The sequence below is a fragment of the Ciconia boyciana genome, chromosome 1 (assembly GCF_034638445.1).
Source record: "Ciconia boyciana chromosome 1, ASM3463844v1, whole genome shotgun sequence".
Taxonomy (NCBI): Eukaryota; Metazoa; Chordata; class Aves; order Ciconiiformes; family Ciconiidae; genus Ciconia; species Ciconia boyciana.
In genome coordinates, this window is record NC_132934.1 from 115,849,191 (window position 1) to 115,864,169 (window position 14,979).

At 34.0% G+C, this 14,979-nt stretch overlaps 1 protein-coding gene across 1 annotated transcript in view; it reads right to left on the reverse strand.

Moving 5' to 3' along the window:
- Nucleotides 1-60: 60 nt before the first annotated feature.
- The window catches only part of LTN1 (listerin E3 ubiquitin protein ligase 1), a 31,696-nt gene continuing 16,777 nt past the window's right edge, over nt 61-14,979 (reverse strand). Inside the window, exons 16-30 of the mRNA XM_072844807.1 lie at nt 14,186-14,387; nt 13,086-13,245; nt 12,815-12,919; nt 12,422-12,564; nt 10,394-10,529; nt 9,330-9,474; nt 7,324-7,537; nt 6,798-7,035; nt 5,830-5,904; nt 4,674-4,860; nt 4,052-4,223; nt 2,687-2,907; nt 1,908-2,102; nt 1,062-1,229; nt 61-310 (exon numbers count right to left, since the gene is read on the reverse strand). Coding sequence (XP_072700908.1) covers nt 248-310; nt 1,062-1,229; nt 1,908-2,102; nt 2,687-2,907; nt 4,052-4,223; nt 4,674-4,860; nt 5,830-5,904; nt 6,798-7,035; nt 7,324-7,537; nt 9,330-9,474; nt 10,394-10,529; nt 12,422-12,564; nt 12,815-12,919; nt 13,086-13,245; nt 14,186-14,387 — 2,424 coding nt within the window. The 3' untranslated portion in view covers nt 61-247. The remainder of the gene's footprint in view (nt 311-1,061; nt 1,230-1,907; nt 2,103-2,686; nt 2,908-4,051; nt 4,224-4,673; nt 4,861-5,829; nt 5,905-6,797; nt 7,036-7,323; nt 7,538-9,329; nt 9,475-10,393; nt 10,530-12,421; nt 12,565-12,814; nt 12,920-13,085; nt 13,246-14,185; nt 14,388-14,979) is intronic.

Here is a 14,979-nt window from a genome sequence, read left to right on the forward strand (position 1 = left end):
TTTTTAACATATCTCAATACCTTAAAAATATACAAATTAAAATAAATTATTCTTATATATTTCTTTATATCAAAGAAGAATCTTCAAACTTACAAAAAACAGTCCAGAGGTAAATATGTGTCATATCCCACTAGTCAAGAATTTAAAGTAACTGACATTATTCCAAGTTAGCTTCTTTCAACATAGAGTTTATTGCCTCCTCTTCATTTATTAGTTAGCTCACAAAAAGAAGACAGACCGTTCTATTTCAGAAAAATGTCTCTCGACAGAGTGGACAGGTGGATTTGTTGCTGGATGTGAACCATTTGTACTGAAAGAGAAATACAGCTGTTTAATATACAAATGCAAGCTGAATATCAGGAACACTGGTTTATCACCAGTAATAACCATTATTTGCCAATTAATATAACTATAGAAACATTAACTAGACTTTTAAAAAAACAACAAGGAACAGTAAAAAAAACCCTTTCCACTTGTGTATGTATGCCTATGTATGTGTATACACATATTACACACACAATACTAAAGTTTTATTCTAAAAAACCTGACACAAAGGAATTCTCATCCAGTCTCATTTTAGAATAAAAAGATAGCGTTCTTAAAGCAACAATAATTCCTTCATTGTATGGCCATACATATGCCAAGCTGTTCCTGTATACTCTGCAACCATACAACCAATGCCTGTGACAACCTGGATATAGTTAAATGTTAATTATCCAGATCAGCATAGTTTACTAAAGAGCATACTGCATCAATTTAAATTTAACCTTTTCTATTCCCATATCTGAGGTGATAACAACAAGATGCTATTGCTACACCCTACATAGATGTAATGACTTGTGTCTTAACAGACAGTTATTATCTGTGAAGTGTAGCAACCCCTCTCTCATTACATGCCCTTACAGCTTAGTACAAAATCCAGACAAGTAATTTATGAGTTCAGTTAATCCCAGGTACTCCAACGACATAATGGAGAATTGACGGTATTACAACAGAAGTTCCTGGTTCAAACTATAAATGGATATTTTGCCTATTTAAAAAAATTCAGTCTAGGTACTTACCAAGCAAGCTGAATGAAACTTTTTCTTGCATGTTCTGCAAGCTTTTTTGGGAAGAGAATAGTTGGAACCATGAATGACTGAAAAACAGATCATGCAATCTTCAATGCCCTCAAAACGTTTATCCACATTATTTTTCCACAAAGATAAGCCTTCCATAATACTTCCATTCTAACAGAGGGAAAAGAGCTGTTAATACTGTAGAATTCCTTCAGAATATTTTTATTCATAAGCACATGAACAAAACAAAGCCTGAAGGCTTTATAATCTGAAATTATACGCAATATATATGCAGTGAATAATTTATAAAGCCAACACATGAAATACAGATGTGCTAGTCTAATCTATAGAAATGCAAGCATTCATCACAATTAAAAGAATGCACTTAGGAGCACTTAAAAGGGGATTTTAAAGTTTTCAGCCACTGTTTTGTTTTGTTGTAACCACAGATGATGCAACTTCAGCAACCACCAATCTTTTAGAGAATTTAATGTACTGGGGTTTTTTGTTTTGTTTGGGGGGGGGGATTTTTTTTGTTTTGTTTTGTTTTTTTTTTCAAATTATAGTTGGGATGGCATTGCCACATGGGGCAAACACTGGCCCATGTCTTACGAGATCTAAATTTTCAACTTTGGCTCTGGATTTAACAGAACTTATTAGGCAGATAATTTTACCTCTGTTTCAGCATCTGGAAAAAAGCAGATGGTAAGAGTGACCAATTCTATGAAGTCCTTTGAGATCTACTGATGAGATCCATTATACAGATCTAAATAATATTACATTACTAGGAATATTTTTCTATTATCAGGACTCTTAAGTTTCAAAACTATGGGCTTTCTCTAAACTCACCTGATGTGTAAGATATGTGCTTAACTGCAGCATCCAGTTGCGCCATTGCTGTACAGCCACACCAACCCTCTTTCCACTCTCAACTGTTATGGATCCCAGTGGGTAATTTGATGGAAGCTGTATTATTAGTTCAATAAATATATCATCAACTGAATAGGTAGCAATGACTTCCCGTGCTGCAGACCGAGCTTTTACCTATGAAAAAAAATGCACGTATTAAAAAACTCCTCAGAGAGATACGCACCATCTCAAGTCTTTTTATTTATACATATACTATATATACACACACATATGTAGATATACACATATATATGTATGTATATATGTAGTATATATAAAAACCATAAATACTTTATTACACACATTCAATAAATTTCTTAGACCAGGAAAACACTTTTCTCAAAAGAAAATGAAAATCCACTCATATCTTGGCAAACCAAAAAGAAATTACCAGCCATTTTTCAATCTACTGATTGACTACATTTTTTAATAAACCAAAAAGAAGCCGTATATTGATAGCCGTATCTTCCACTTACCTCCTCAACTTCTCCAACATCGTAAAACCCATTCTTTTCTATTTTTTTCCAAACAGAATATTAATAAACATCAACTTAATACATCGATACCAAGCTAAATTAAGTTTTCATCAGTCATTTAGAACAACAAAAATGCAATCATATAAAACACTGTAACACAGTCTGGTTCTGAGAAGTAACATTTCTTAAAATGTCTGCAAAAAACTAAAGTAAATCAAAAAAGGGACAAAAAGTCTTACTAACCGTCATGCCATTAAACAACTGTGTGCTAGTCTGAACAGAAGATATTTCTTGTGAAGAAAGCACGCTGCTGACATATTTGCTTGTAAATTTATCTACAACATTGAAGACACGTTTCTCACAGCTATTCCACCAAAGCCTGACCATGGCTGGCAAGTCTTTCAGTGTCATATGGTACACAGAGCAGGCCAAGTGCGGAATCTGGGATGACAGGACTCCTGTCCCTGGGAGGGAAAGGAAGGATATTGAAATACTCTAACACATTAGTCACAAATGTTGGTTCCTCCACACCACGTACAAAAATTTGGATACCAACACAACTGTAGTAACCGGAATTTCATGTACATGCTCCCTCTATATTTGCTACTATAAGTGCTTGTTTGACTCTGCCTTTCTCCATCACTCTGGTTTCTTTGTTTCTTAGACTAACACTTCACAACTGGCAATTCATCTTCTAATTTTGAGCTGAACTCAAGGTGGACTGCCAGAAATCAAGAATAATTTTAGATTCTAGAAATGACAAAATGCTCACTTTGGAGTGAACAAACAATAAGATGTTTGGAGCACGTTTGATGTTTGCAGTGTTCTATAGAAGTGCATAAAGAGATAAGGGAAATCTTTCTCTTGGCATGTCATGTTAGTAATTCTTTCTTGCTGTCATCCCGATAAATTGTTCTGCAACATACAGTGATGTTCAAGCAAAAAATTAAGAAATTAAAACTCAGTATCTTTGCTTACATCTACACAGGTACATAAAATAACAATTTCAATGAAGTAACTTTCAATACTAATTCTCTTCTTCATGTTTCTCAGCTAAAAAAAACAGCATATCTTCTCTCATCATGGTTGATTAACTGGGTCTTCTGAACAGCGTGATGAAAACAACACACGATTTAACTTCTCAAACATTTAAAAAACACATATTAAAATGGATTTTTAATTTGCTTGTATTTATGTATTAAAATAGAAGGGAAAAAAATAGAAATTCCATTTAGCATTAAAAAATATCTAGAAGGAATGGAGAAGTCCCAGAATAGATCACACATTTTTAGTATTTTGGAATCTTTGCACACATTCCGGATTCAGATAGTAGCAATTTATTATTTCTGCCCTAAGAGAATAATCTAAGCATTTCCTGTTTTGTTTTGGCTTTTTTTTCTTGATTTTTCTGATAAACATTTCAACTTTGGTTACACTTCAAATGGGGAGTGTTAGCCAAAGATTTTTAAACATATGTATGTCTTTGTTTATGTGTGTGTATATTTTATAGGCAAGATTTTCTAAATATGTATTTTTAAGCAGAAAAGCATATTTAAACTTCAGCAGTATCAAAACTCTCTCAAATACACAAATACAATTTTTACTAACCTTTGACATCTAAATGAAGCTCTTCAGTAAAGAAGGTTTTTGTGTCCTTATTTGGAACTTCTGAAGCTGGCCCAGAAAAGACAGGGTTTTCAGGCATAAGCCTGAACAAGTGATAAAGCAGTTTATTCAAGCTTTTAGTTCTTCTAAGGTATTGTGAGTAGAGAACTCGCAGCTGACAGTGTTAAAAAAAAAAACAACACACACACAAAATACAGATGAGACTTAACAAATACAGCTTACTCTGTAAATAATATAAATATGTTCCTGTAGGGAGGAGAAGCAAGACTGTGATTCAGAACAGGTATTTAGAAGAGTGATTTAGTTCTCTGCACCATTTTGAATGATTAGAAGATCATAAAATGTAGCAAGCTTGTTTGAAAATGCCAGAAAGAATCCTCAATTAATGAACCTTAATTCTTTATTACTCTAATATTACCATCCTTAACTATAGCAGTGCAGAAATCTGTCTATTGATGCTTTCAGAATTCCACTAATTCCACGAAAACAAGAGGTAGGAAGATACATAATTAAAAGAATAAAAAGGCTGGATGAAACTTCAAGATTCAAACCAAATAAGCACGTTAAGAAATTCAGTTAAAAGGAAAAGACTCTGAACACATACCTGAGAAGAAGCTGCTTTGAAGAAAGCTAATGTTAACTTCCAAGTGAGAAGATATCCTAGAACAAGGCAGAACTCATCACTCAGGGGCTGAATAACTGCAAATTCTCCAACTGGAATGCATTCCAAGATGTTTTCTAGCAAGAGTTCTTGAGTGGCCAGGACAGACATAAGAGCTGCTGGAGGTGATCTATGGAAAAAATGTTATCTGGCACAGTAAAGTCGAATCTTGAGCAGAACACTAACTGAATTTATATTCACAGCTTTCCTAGAAACCTGTTAGTAAAGCCAGGTATGCAGAACTTAAAAGGGGCCTTTTACTGTAGGAAAATTTACTTTCAGATTCACACATTAGTGCTGGATTTTAAGATTTTAATTTTTTTTCCTGAAATGGACAGTTGGTGTTTTTACCTCTTGCAAGACAAATACAAACTGAATGCTGATCACTTAATCTGAAAGTGGGCTATGGCTGAGCTGATTTAACCTACATCATGGACAGCTGGTTTGCTTGCTTGCTTGCTTTGTCAAGTCACACCAAAGGAGCAACTGAACACTGGATCTCCTAATCACTGAATGTGTTGGGTTTGGGTTTAGGCTTTGGCAGTGGATTAAAAAGCCTTTTGCAGCTCCATAGTAAAAAAAGGTATTAACCATTGGGCTGAGGTAAAACAATTTTTTTTTTTTTAATCAGTTACTGTATTCCCTCTTCAAACTGTTGACTTTATTGGATTCAAGCTGTATAAAACACCCAGGTCAATTTTGGAGGTTCAAGAAACTGAAGTTACCTGTGCAGCTGGACACATTCTGAATACAGCATTCCAGTAAAAATCTGTCAAGATTTTACAATATAGAGCATATATGTTGCACTTATTCTAGTAACCATACCTAGAAAACAATTGCAAATATTGTTTCCAGTTGTTTCCAGGCAGGTTTCTAGGTAACCATACCTAGAAAACAATTGCAAATATTGCTTCCAGGCAGACTTAACCAATTATATTGAATATTTTCAGTATTTATGACCCTACTGTCATAGCCCTGTCATTTTTTTTCTTTTAACATCTCCCGACAGATGACTACTCTGTGACGAATCTCAACTCTTGTAACACATTTTAAAGATACGGAAAACAGTTGTAAAAAAACGTGAGGAAAAAATACACACAATGCCGATTCTTCCTCTTCATCACCATAAGATTTGAGATCTTCGTCATCAAATTTAGGCAATTCAGGCATTAATCTATAGAAATATGGAAAGGAAATCAGATTTAATTTTTACTATTTTAATATATGTGATGCATAGTTCTTTTCTTATCAATATGTCAACATCAATGATAAGCAATAAAATAATGGCAATTCCTTAATAACAACACAGAATCTTTAAGAGACATGTCACCATTGCAAAGCTGGTTCCTGAATGACAGCCAAAGAGCATGTAGCTTTGTTCCGTTCTTTTCCAGACCTCTTACACCTTGTGAGTCATACTAAAATAAACTTCTCTATCTCAGAATAAAGCTATTGTGACTTTATGCCTCAGTGTAAGTGAAAGATAATGGTAGCTTCTTATGCTTAAGCCATCTGCCTCACAATCTGCATTTTGAGCAGTCAAATGCATATACTATTTTTCAAATCCTGTATTCTCTCTTTCGGTATTCGAGATACCCAAAAAGTTCACAAGAATACTACACATTTTTATTCACTTTCTTCATTTTCTTATCTAAACTAGTGAAAATAAAAAGGTCATACTATTTAATAATACTGTCAAACCCAGATCAAAACTGAAATATTTCAGTTTACATTTTAGGATTCTTTGAGTGTTAAAATAGGGGCTAAAAATAAATAGCTTTACAGTTATGATACTGATATCTATGTAACTATGGTACAGGAAATAAAGTTGTATCTTCATGTACTGCAGGAAAATTTCTCAGTATATATTTAGTCTACTTTTACAATTAAATTTAGCATTCATAGCTTTATATAAAAGTTCTCCAATACAGAACACAAATTGCCCGGTTAAGGATTTTCTCCGATAATGGAACATGACTTTGCTGCACACATCTATAAATGCATGTTCTACAGCACATTTTAAAAAAAGGCGGGGGGGAGGGAAGTGAGAAATTTGTTGATTCTTACTTATACAACATATGGTAGACAGAAATCTGTACTGGTCTAGCACGGAAAAGCAACAATGGAGATAATGTATTTAGTAGAGTCTGGAGTTTATCTGGAAGATTTGTTTTCTGGCCTGCAACAAACTTCGCTGGCAATTTATGGTTTAACAACTGGTCCTTCGATATGTATGTTAGAGCTTCACCCAAAGACGTTAACACAGAGTTCTGAAAGGAGCCTTCGGATGCATTTTTGGTTTCTCCTATTTAACACAGAGAAAGACAAGCTGTGATACAGAATGTATGGATGATATCATAAACAAGCATTACTAGAAACAACTCAGACTCTGCTAATCAGAATCCATCTAATCTTAAAAGTCCCAATGTTAAGTGCAATTACTTTACTAATTAGCATGTAAGTGTTCAAAAAAGTAAGTTTTTATAAGCTATGTTGACATAATATTCCTATAAATTCAAAAGTACGGCCTGCCAAGTTCTATTTCAGAATAGCCTGGCAGGTACCATTATTACCCTCTTTGCCATATACTTGCCTGTGACTTTCACCAACAAAGGTAACAGCAAATTGTGAATTCCTTCAGAAAAGAATTCTTTCCATTCACTGATCAAGTTGACAGGAAGGTTTTCAGTAGTTTCAGGAGCTGCAGCTTCAAAGTAAGCACTAAGGGCAGATGCCAAGTCACAACTGACACAAGCAAAAATCTGCACAAGTGGGATGTGATAAAGTGAACAGTTTTCACTTGTTGTCTAGGAGGGGAAAAAAAAAAAAAAAAGAAAAAGGGAGATTTCTTAACTATAAATTTGCTTTAAAACATGTGTTTCACATTCCTTGTCTATACCAGAAAGTACAATGTCAAAGAAGATTCAATTGCAAAGACCATTTTAAAAATTATTTGGGGAAAAAAAAGAAAAAAGTTTAAAAATATAATCTGTATTTTAGTAAGGCTTGCTGAAAATTATTTCCACATCTCATCACATTTAGAATCCTGGATTGCTTCCCTTATGTGACCTTCCTTATAATGACAGAAAGAAACTGCCACCAAGTGGATTCAAATAGAAATGTACACAGCTGTAGCTTATCTGGAGCACTTGTGCAGCCAAGTGAGCCAAAACCGATATGTGAAGTGCTCTTACTTTTCTCTCCCAAACATAAAAGCCATACCAATATCATGCTTGTATTTCCAAATTGCAGAAGGAAATTTGCAATACGCTATTGTAAACTGGAAATTATTGAAGTGGCGATCAGGACAATATTTCCTCTCCCCCAACCTAGCTCCTTCTTACTAGTTTCCCCAAAAAAGGAATATCATTAAATGTTAAAAATATTCCCAAGCACTTAATCTATGCAACAAGTTTTTCATACAAGTTTGTTGTTTGTTTTTTTTTTAAATTAAAAAAAAAAATACAGTTTTGAGGGACACACAGCATAGGTAAGAAGAATAATCCTCAGACCAAGAAAGGCCAAATGGAAGTTTCCAGCCTGCCCTTATGAGTGTGTAGTGACAGAGGGTGCTATCAAAAAAAGAAAAAAAAAAAAAAGCTACAGGGTGAGAGATTCTGTATCCTGTTTTCTAACAGCGTTAGAATATAATTTTGATGTTTTATGTGATCATTTAGATGTTCAAATGCAGATACTGCCTTTCATTCAGTTAATTTTTATATGTCATGTTAGACTTCAGTGTTAAAGGGATGTTATTTTTCAACATAGAGACCTACAGCAGACACATTTCAAAATTATTCTTCAATTACCAATGCCGTTACTAAACATCATATTACAGGGAGGGGGACGTAATTTCATCTCCATATACAAAAAAGAAACAGAAGATACAGTATTGCTTGTGCTTTTAAGCTACACATGACCTTTTTCAAAGTTAAATGAAAAAAGGACTTTGTGCAACTCTTTTTAACATTGTGTCAAATATTTGCTAAACTGAGATAACTATGTGCCTGCCATATCCAGAGAATAATCTAAAAAGGTAAGTACACCGATATGGAACATCAGGACTCATGAGGTAGGTAAAGTTTATTTTCTTAGTTCCATTTTTCAATTGAGATGCTTTTTAAAATAAGTTATCTTTGAAATGCTGAGTACCCAGCTATTAATATTGATCATTACTCTAAAGTACTAGAAAGTTAACACGCACATTAGACGAAACAAAGTTAAAACTGTTAAGACCACTGTGTTCTAAACTCTAAGTAAGAGCCATTAGGAGCACTCTGATTTCCATTCCTCTTGGCAATCCTCATGCATCTTTGTCCAAATTTAATTGCGATGTGGCATAGCTTCTACAATCTTTTACTGTATCATCCTGATACCCAACATTCCACTTTGTAAATAGACAGGTGAACTTTTAACATACAGCTTTCAAAGATTTAGGATGAAATGTTGATCAGACAGCCCAGTAAGATTATAAAAACGTATAGCCTATTTTTTTTAAGCCCCCCCTCCCCTGCATCACTCCAGTAGGTTCAGAGGGCATCTGGAGGATCCTATTAAAAGCTGAAATGCAATGGTTAGTAATAGTCTCTTTCATATTACCTCTAACCAAGCCAGCATGGAGCACATGATAAAGTCCCATTCATTATCGGCCAAAGGAGCTGTGGAATACTTCAACAACAAGGGAAGGTAACGGATCATCTCTATGTTGAAACCAAGCAACTGAGCACTTGTTTCTTTCAGATTGCTGCAATAAAAATACAATGAAAGCTTACATATCTTCATGTTGTAGACATGAGTATTTATATTCTTGCCTTCACTCCTCCTCTTAGGACACATTAGTCTTGCACCAGGCTCTGCCCTGTGTGCTTTTCATACTCTGTCTTTCAAAGTTAGACTACTACATCAGCTGCCAAGGCTAAAGCAGTCAGTCAACTGGTACAAAACAGTCTATCAGAGCTACTTACTCATTTGCATGTTATACAGATTCCTAAAATGGTATAATTTACATATTCACTCAAGTAATATACTTACATAAACTATGAAATTTAGCAATTTTAACTAAATCAGTGCAAGAAAAATAATCATTTAAATTACTAATTTTATGAATAAAATATAAGCCCTCAAGTGTACAAATAGTGTACATTATTTCAAGACTTTGTTGCCTGGATTTTTCTCACTATACTCAAGACAAATGAACCTCAGTGTATTTTCACTCCTTGCTGGAAGCTTTCTAAGTTAGATTTTCAGGTCCAGAATTTTAAAAAACAGACACCTAAGTTTGGTATCCAAGTTTTCTTTCTGCTACCTAAATAATCAGAATTTGGAACTAAATATCCAGCAACATCTACAGAAGTTGGTCAGTTCTGAATGCTTTTGAAAACAGTTGACATCTAGGTGCATTAAAAAAGCTCCTATATTCCCAGCCTTCAACCACCCAGGTAATTTTCTTTAGCATGAGTTACTACATACTTAAAGACAGGTATATTAAGCTGAGGGATGCAGTTCTACAAAGGCTTAAAAATGTAATATTAGAGCAGTGGATGGCGGTTGTAACTTACAAATTGATTTTGTTGATTTTGTCTGAGTTAACAACTACTCTGTATTTTTAAACTCTTGTTTTAGGAATTTTTAAAAAAGTCAAATTATCTCAAAGTTGCACCCACCAGCTGAAGAGAAAGCTGTCCTCGTTATCGTTTTTCCAAGATATTATGATTTTTAGTATTCCAGGTAGTAGGTGATCACAATCAATACTTCCATCATTCAAGCAGGAGTTCAAAATGGAAAGACAACCAAACGCTCCTATAAACGTGATAAAAATATCATAGTCGATAGGTCTTAATTATCAAGACAAAACAAACATTGGAATGTATGTCAACTGACTGTATCATTTTATTTGAACTTAACATTAATATCATAAGGTAGTTTGGATAATACCTAAGCTTTCTTCTTTGAACACTTAATCCAGAGATGCCATTGTTAAATCAAAAATACTATATCCAACCCAAAATTAAAAGAAAAAAACAAAACAAAATAACTCCTCAAACCAAATCAAAACAAAAAACTCAAACCAACCAAAAACTCCTATAAGATTAATTGTTGGTTTATATAATTAACAAAAAGAAAAAATACCTGATAAGATTTAAATCTGTTTGTGCTACTAAAAATGTAGTGTGCTAAGCAATAATTTGGACAGATAATTAAGTAAATGTAACTGCAAGTTGTGAATTCCAATATTATTGTAAGAATGTTAATTTTTACTTTCAGAGTGAAGTACTACTTTTGCATTAGTACTGTTTTCTATTTTTAAGGAAAACTGCATGTATCTAGACTCCTTGGAGAACATTTCTTACAAGCATGATGACAAAGAACTGAGTTAATTAAAGTACCATTTATGCATAGCAAAAACAAACAAAAAACCCACTTCACTTCAGCAGCAGTGCAATGATTTACAAGAACTTTACCAGCACTTTCCTGATCTGAAAAAAAATGGTAAGCCTGCAACCTAAGTCACACTTCATGGGAAAATTTGGGTATATATTGTCTGCTCAGGAATCCCTAGGAAAATGAGAAGCAGTGGAAAGGAAAATGCAGGCCAGCGTTACAAACAAGAGCACTCCACAGCAGGGGAGGAGTGAGGATTCTTGTTCCCATTTTCAGTTTAAAGTTTCACAGCCACATTTGGGCGGTTCACCAGTTCACTCAGAAAGCCAGGAAAGCTTAACTAAGTCTGAAGAGTAAGAGTTAGGGAAACTACCACAGTAGAAAGATCCAAGATTGCTGCATGACACTAACACTGAAAATTTTCTCACTTTGAGGACATCCATGTGAAGAATTAATCTGAAAACCTGAGGACACTGCCAAGGGACAGATGTCCGTAGTTTAAAGTCACCAAAGACAATTTTTTCAATTTAAGTAAGCACAGTCCTGTTAAAAAATACAAAATCAACTTTCAAGTTTTTATATAGACTGATCAATAAGAGTATATGCAAGAAAGCAAAAAAGCAGTACTGAGAAAAAAAAAAAGTTCTTTTTTTTAAACGACATCTAATTCAAACACGTAGAAGGACTGTGTGTGAGCATTTCCGAAGAATTTTCTTGAAAAGCAACAAGTTTGTGAAAATATAAAAGGTTTTCTAAAGGATATTCAGAGCAATATTATAACACACCTCAATCACCTCTAAGTAATTTTTCAAAAGCTGATGAAGCGTATGTACAGCAGTTCTGACTCAGCACACTATATCCCATGCACTGGAAGAACTACTCAAAAATCATACATAAACTGTCAATGAGTTCTTGCTAAAGCATCCAAAGACAATCATGACACTAACAGCTGACAATAATAATATTTTTGCATGCTAAATGCCTAAATGATTAATTGAAAACTTTTATATTTACAGATGTGTTTAAATCAGATAGACCAAACAAGAAGTACGGCAATATCAAAATTCTTTTAACAGTATCAGCCTAAAACTTTTAGTTTTACTTTTGTACCAGGCAGTATAGCTTGTACTTCCTTATTAAGGCAGAAAACTACTACATCAAACAGTCTAGAAGAAATATGCAAACTAAGACGACATTTCTTTCTAGGAAAAATGATACTATTATAGTTACGTTTTATCTAAAAGCAAACATTATTACAAAATAATGTTCTTAAATTCTAATGAAGTGGACTGAGGTAAGAACATACTCACCATCAGTGCTGGAAAGCTCTGTCTGTGTGCATGTCATAAGTTTGGCTACACAGTGGAAGACAAGTTCTTTCTTTTCTTCCTCAATTAAAAAAGGTGATAGACACTGAAGTGTATGCAATCTGCCCTCAGTTAATGGCAGAAACCTATTCATACAAGCAAAACATCAAGAATGAAACAAACCCAAAAATGTAACTAGTAAATAAAATGTCATTTGGTTCATAATGATCTAATATCCTATGATGTAGGTAATCCCACACACTAAACCAAGTCTCACTTTTACACACCATACACCAAATTTTCAGTCTTCATTTGTCATTCATCAGAATCAGTATCATTTAACTTTATCAACATTTGCAACAAACTAAAAGATTATAGGCAGCACTATTAAGGTACCCTTCTGTTGTCTTAAAAAGTTGTTTCATCTCACAGGATACAGTGTTTTCCGCATGAATCACTTTAGCCATGGTTAAGGACCAGAGTCTCCCACGTTCCTCTGATCTTCAAAGAAGAAGAAAGACCCTGGTTAATATATACAGATGCACAGTTCACAACAAAAGCATTTGGATGAAGTTTGAATCAATACATGTAAGGAAATATGGTGGCACTTTACACAATGCAAAATAGGAAGACGGAGTTAAGGGTTGTTTTACTTGTTCTTACATACCTATCAAATATTGTTTGCTGAAGGCTAGTTGTATTACCAAGTGTACTGAACTTCTCATACGTGATGTGCATTTCTTCTAACATATGAAGATATTCCAGAAGCAGATAAGGAGGATTCTCCAATTCTTCAATCCATTGTAATGAGTACAACAGCTCTGCAACTAATTAAATAAAGGTTGTTGTTTATAATAACTGCTGAAGATATTCAGTGCATAAGCAAGAAGTTTCAGGTCAAGGTTTTGTTGGTTCTTTTAAAGTATGTTTTTAATGCATTAAAAAGATGACATTTACATGCAATCTCAGGTGCTTCAGAGCATGAACTGGGTATTTGCCATTGCATCATAAAAGACAAGAGAAGAAAAGGCTACAATAAGCTATTCTAGATGTTCAGGAAATTTTAAAGCAAATCAAGCATGACAAGAGCTCTAACTCCTCTCTATTCTCTCTCTCTCTTTTTTTTTTAAATATGTATTTCTTGCAGACAAGGCAATCAAGACGTAAGTCCAGGAAAAAAAACAAACAAATTTGATGATAATAGTTAGCATGTGGTTTCTTCATTAGCTTACAAAGACCCACACTGAACAATTACACTTCTCATCATGGTGAGACTTTTGGAGATAAAATTGTTAATTTGATAATGCTGGCTCTAATTCAAGCATTTATAAATAAAAAGAAACAAGATTCCACCAGGTGGAATTAAGAAAAATTGCTGCCTCAAAATATCTTTACATTATGGCTAAACACTCAGGTTGTTTATTGGATGGCATGGATACAGTTCCTATTGCCCACTCATGACAATGCACCACATGTTTTGAAGTTCACTGTAAATTCAAACTTCTCCACATTCAAAGTTCTGTTGAGATAGCATGTATATAATCACAAAAAGTCCTAGAAATATAAATACTATACTTGTGCATACTTATGCTTTTAAAGGAGAACTAACAAAAAAAAAAAACCAACAAAAGGTAAAAGGATGATTTCTCATACCTCATTAATTCTCATGTTTTCTCAAACTTTAACTATTCATTTCTAATTATCAATTCAGGTTAATTTACAACTACTATAAAAACAATTCCCTTAAGTTTTACCCTCGTAACTTACTTATATTGTCAATCTTCTTTCTTTCAGCTTCATCATTTCCATGGACTATACCATTTTCCAAGACAAGTAGCACCATTTTACTTAATAAGGCTGAAGTACATAGATGGCCTGGAAGTTTTGTTGTGCCACACAGCTTGACACATGATCCCAAAGGTTCACAATTCATACTAAGCCTTCCTTCCAAAAGAGGTTTGTGCATCCACTGTAATATGTATATAAAAAGAGTATGAACAAATAATTGACGTTTTAATGATGCATAGAAGAGCTTTGATCTGTTTAACCTTGAAAATTCAGAATTATTAAAAAATAACCACAAAAGATACAAATTAACTCCAAAAGCACAATGGTGAGGATGACCCACTCCAGCATATTAAAAAACCCCTATATGCACAGCTGTAACTTGAAACTGCATTGCTGCCTCAGAAATAAATATGTATCTTTAGAACTCTACATATTTTACAAGAAATACTAGGGTTACTGAAGATTGGTGGTTGGACAGGAAATGTATGTCCTTCTCCACTCTATGTATGTCAGCATTTTGTTGATAGTCAGCGTATCATGTTCCTCTGCAGACACTGGTGTATTTCACAAAATGAATCTTGCAGAAGAATTAACTTAGATAAGAACATCTTAATGACGTATATTCTGTCAGAAAAAATTCTTGAATTGTAAAGTAAGTTGCCAGTGTTCCATGCAGAAAACAGTAATTTCATAGATTTTTATTTTCTCCAGTAGTACTGGATGGGAACATAAACATACAGATTGTCCTCTGTCATGGACAGAGGCTGAAAAGA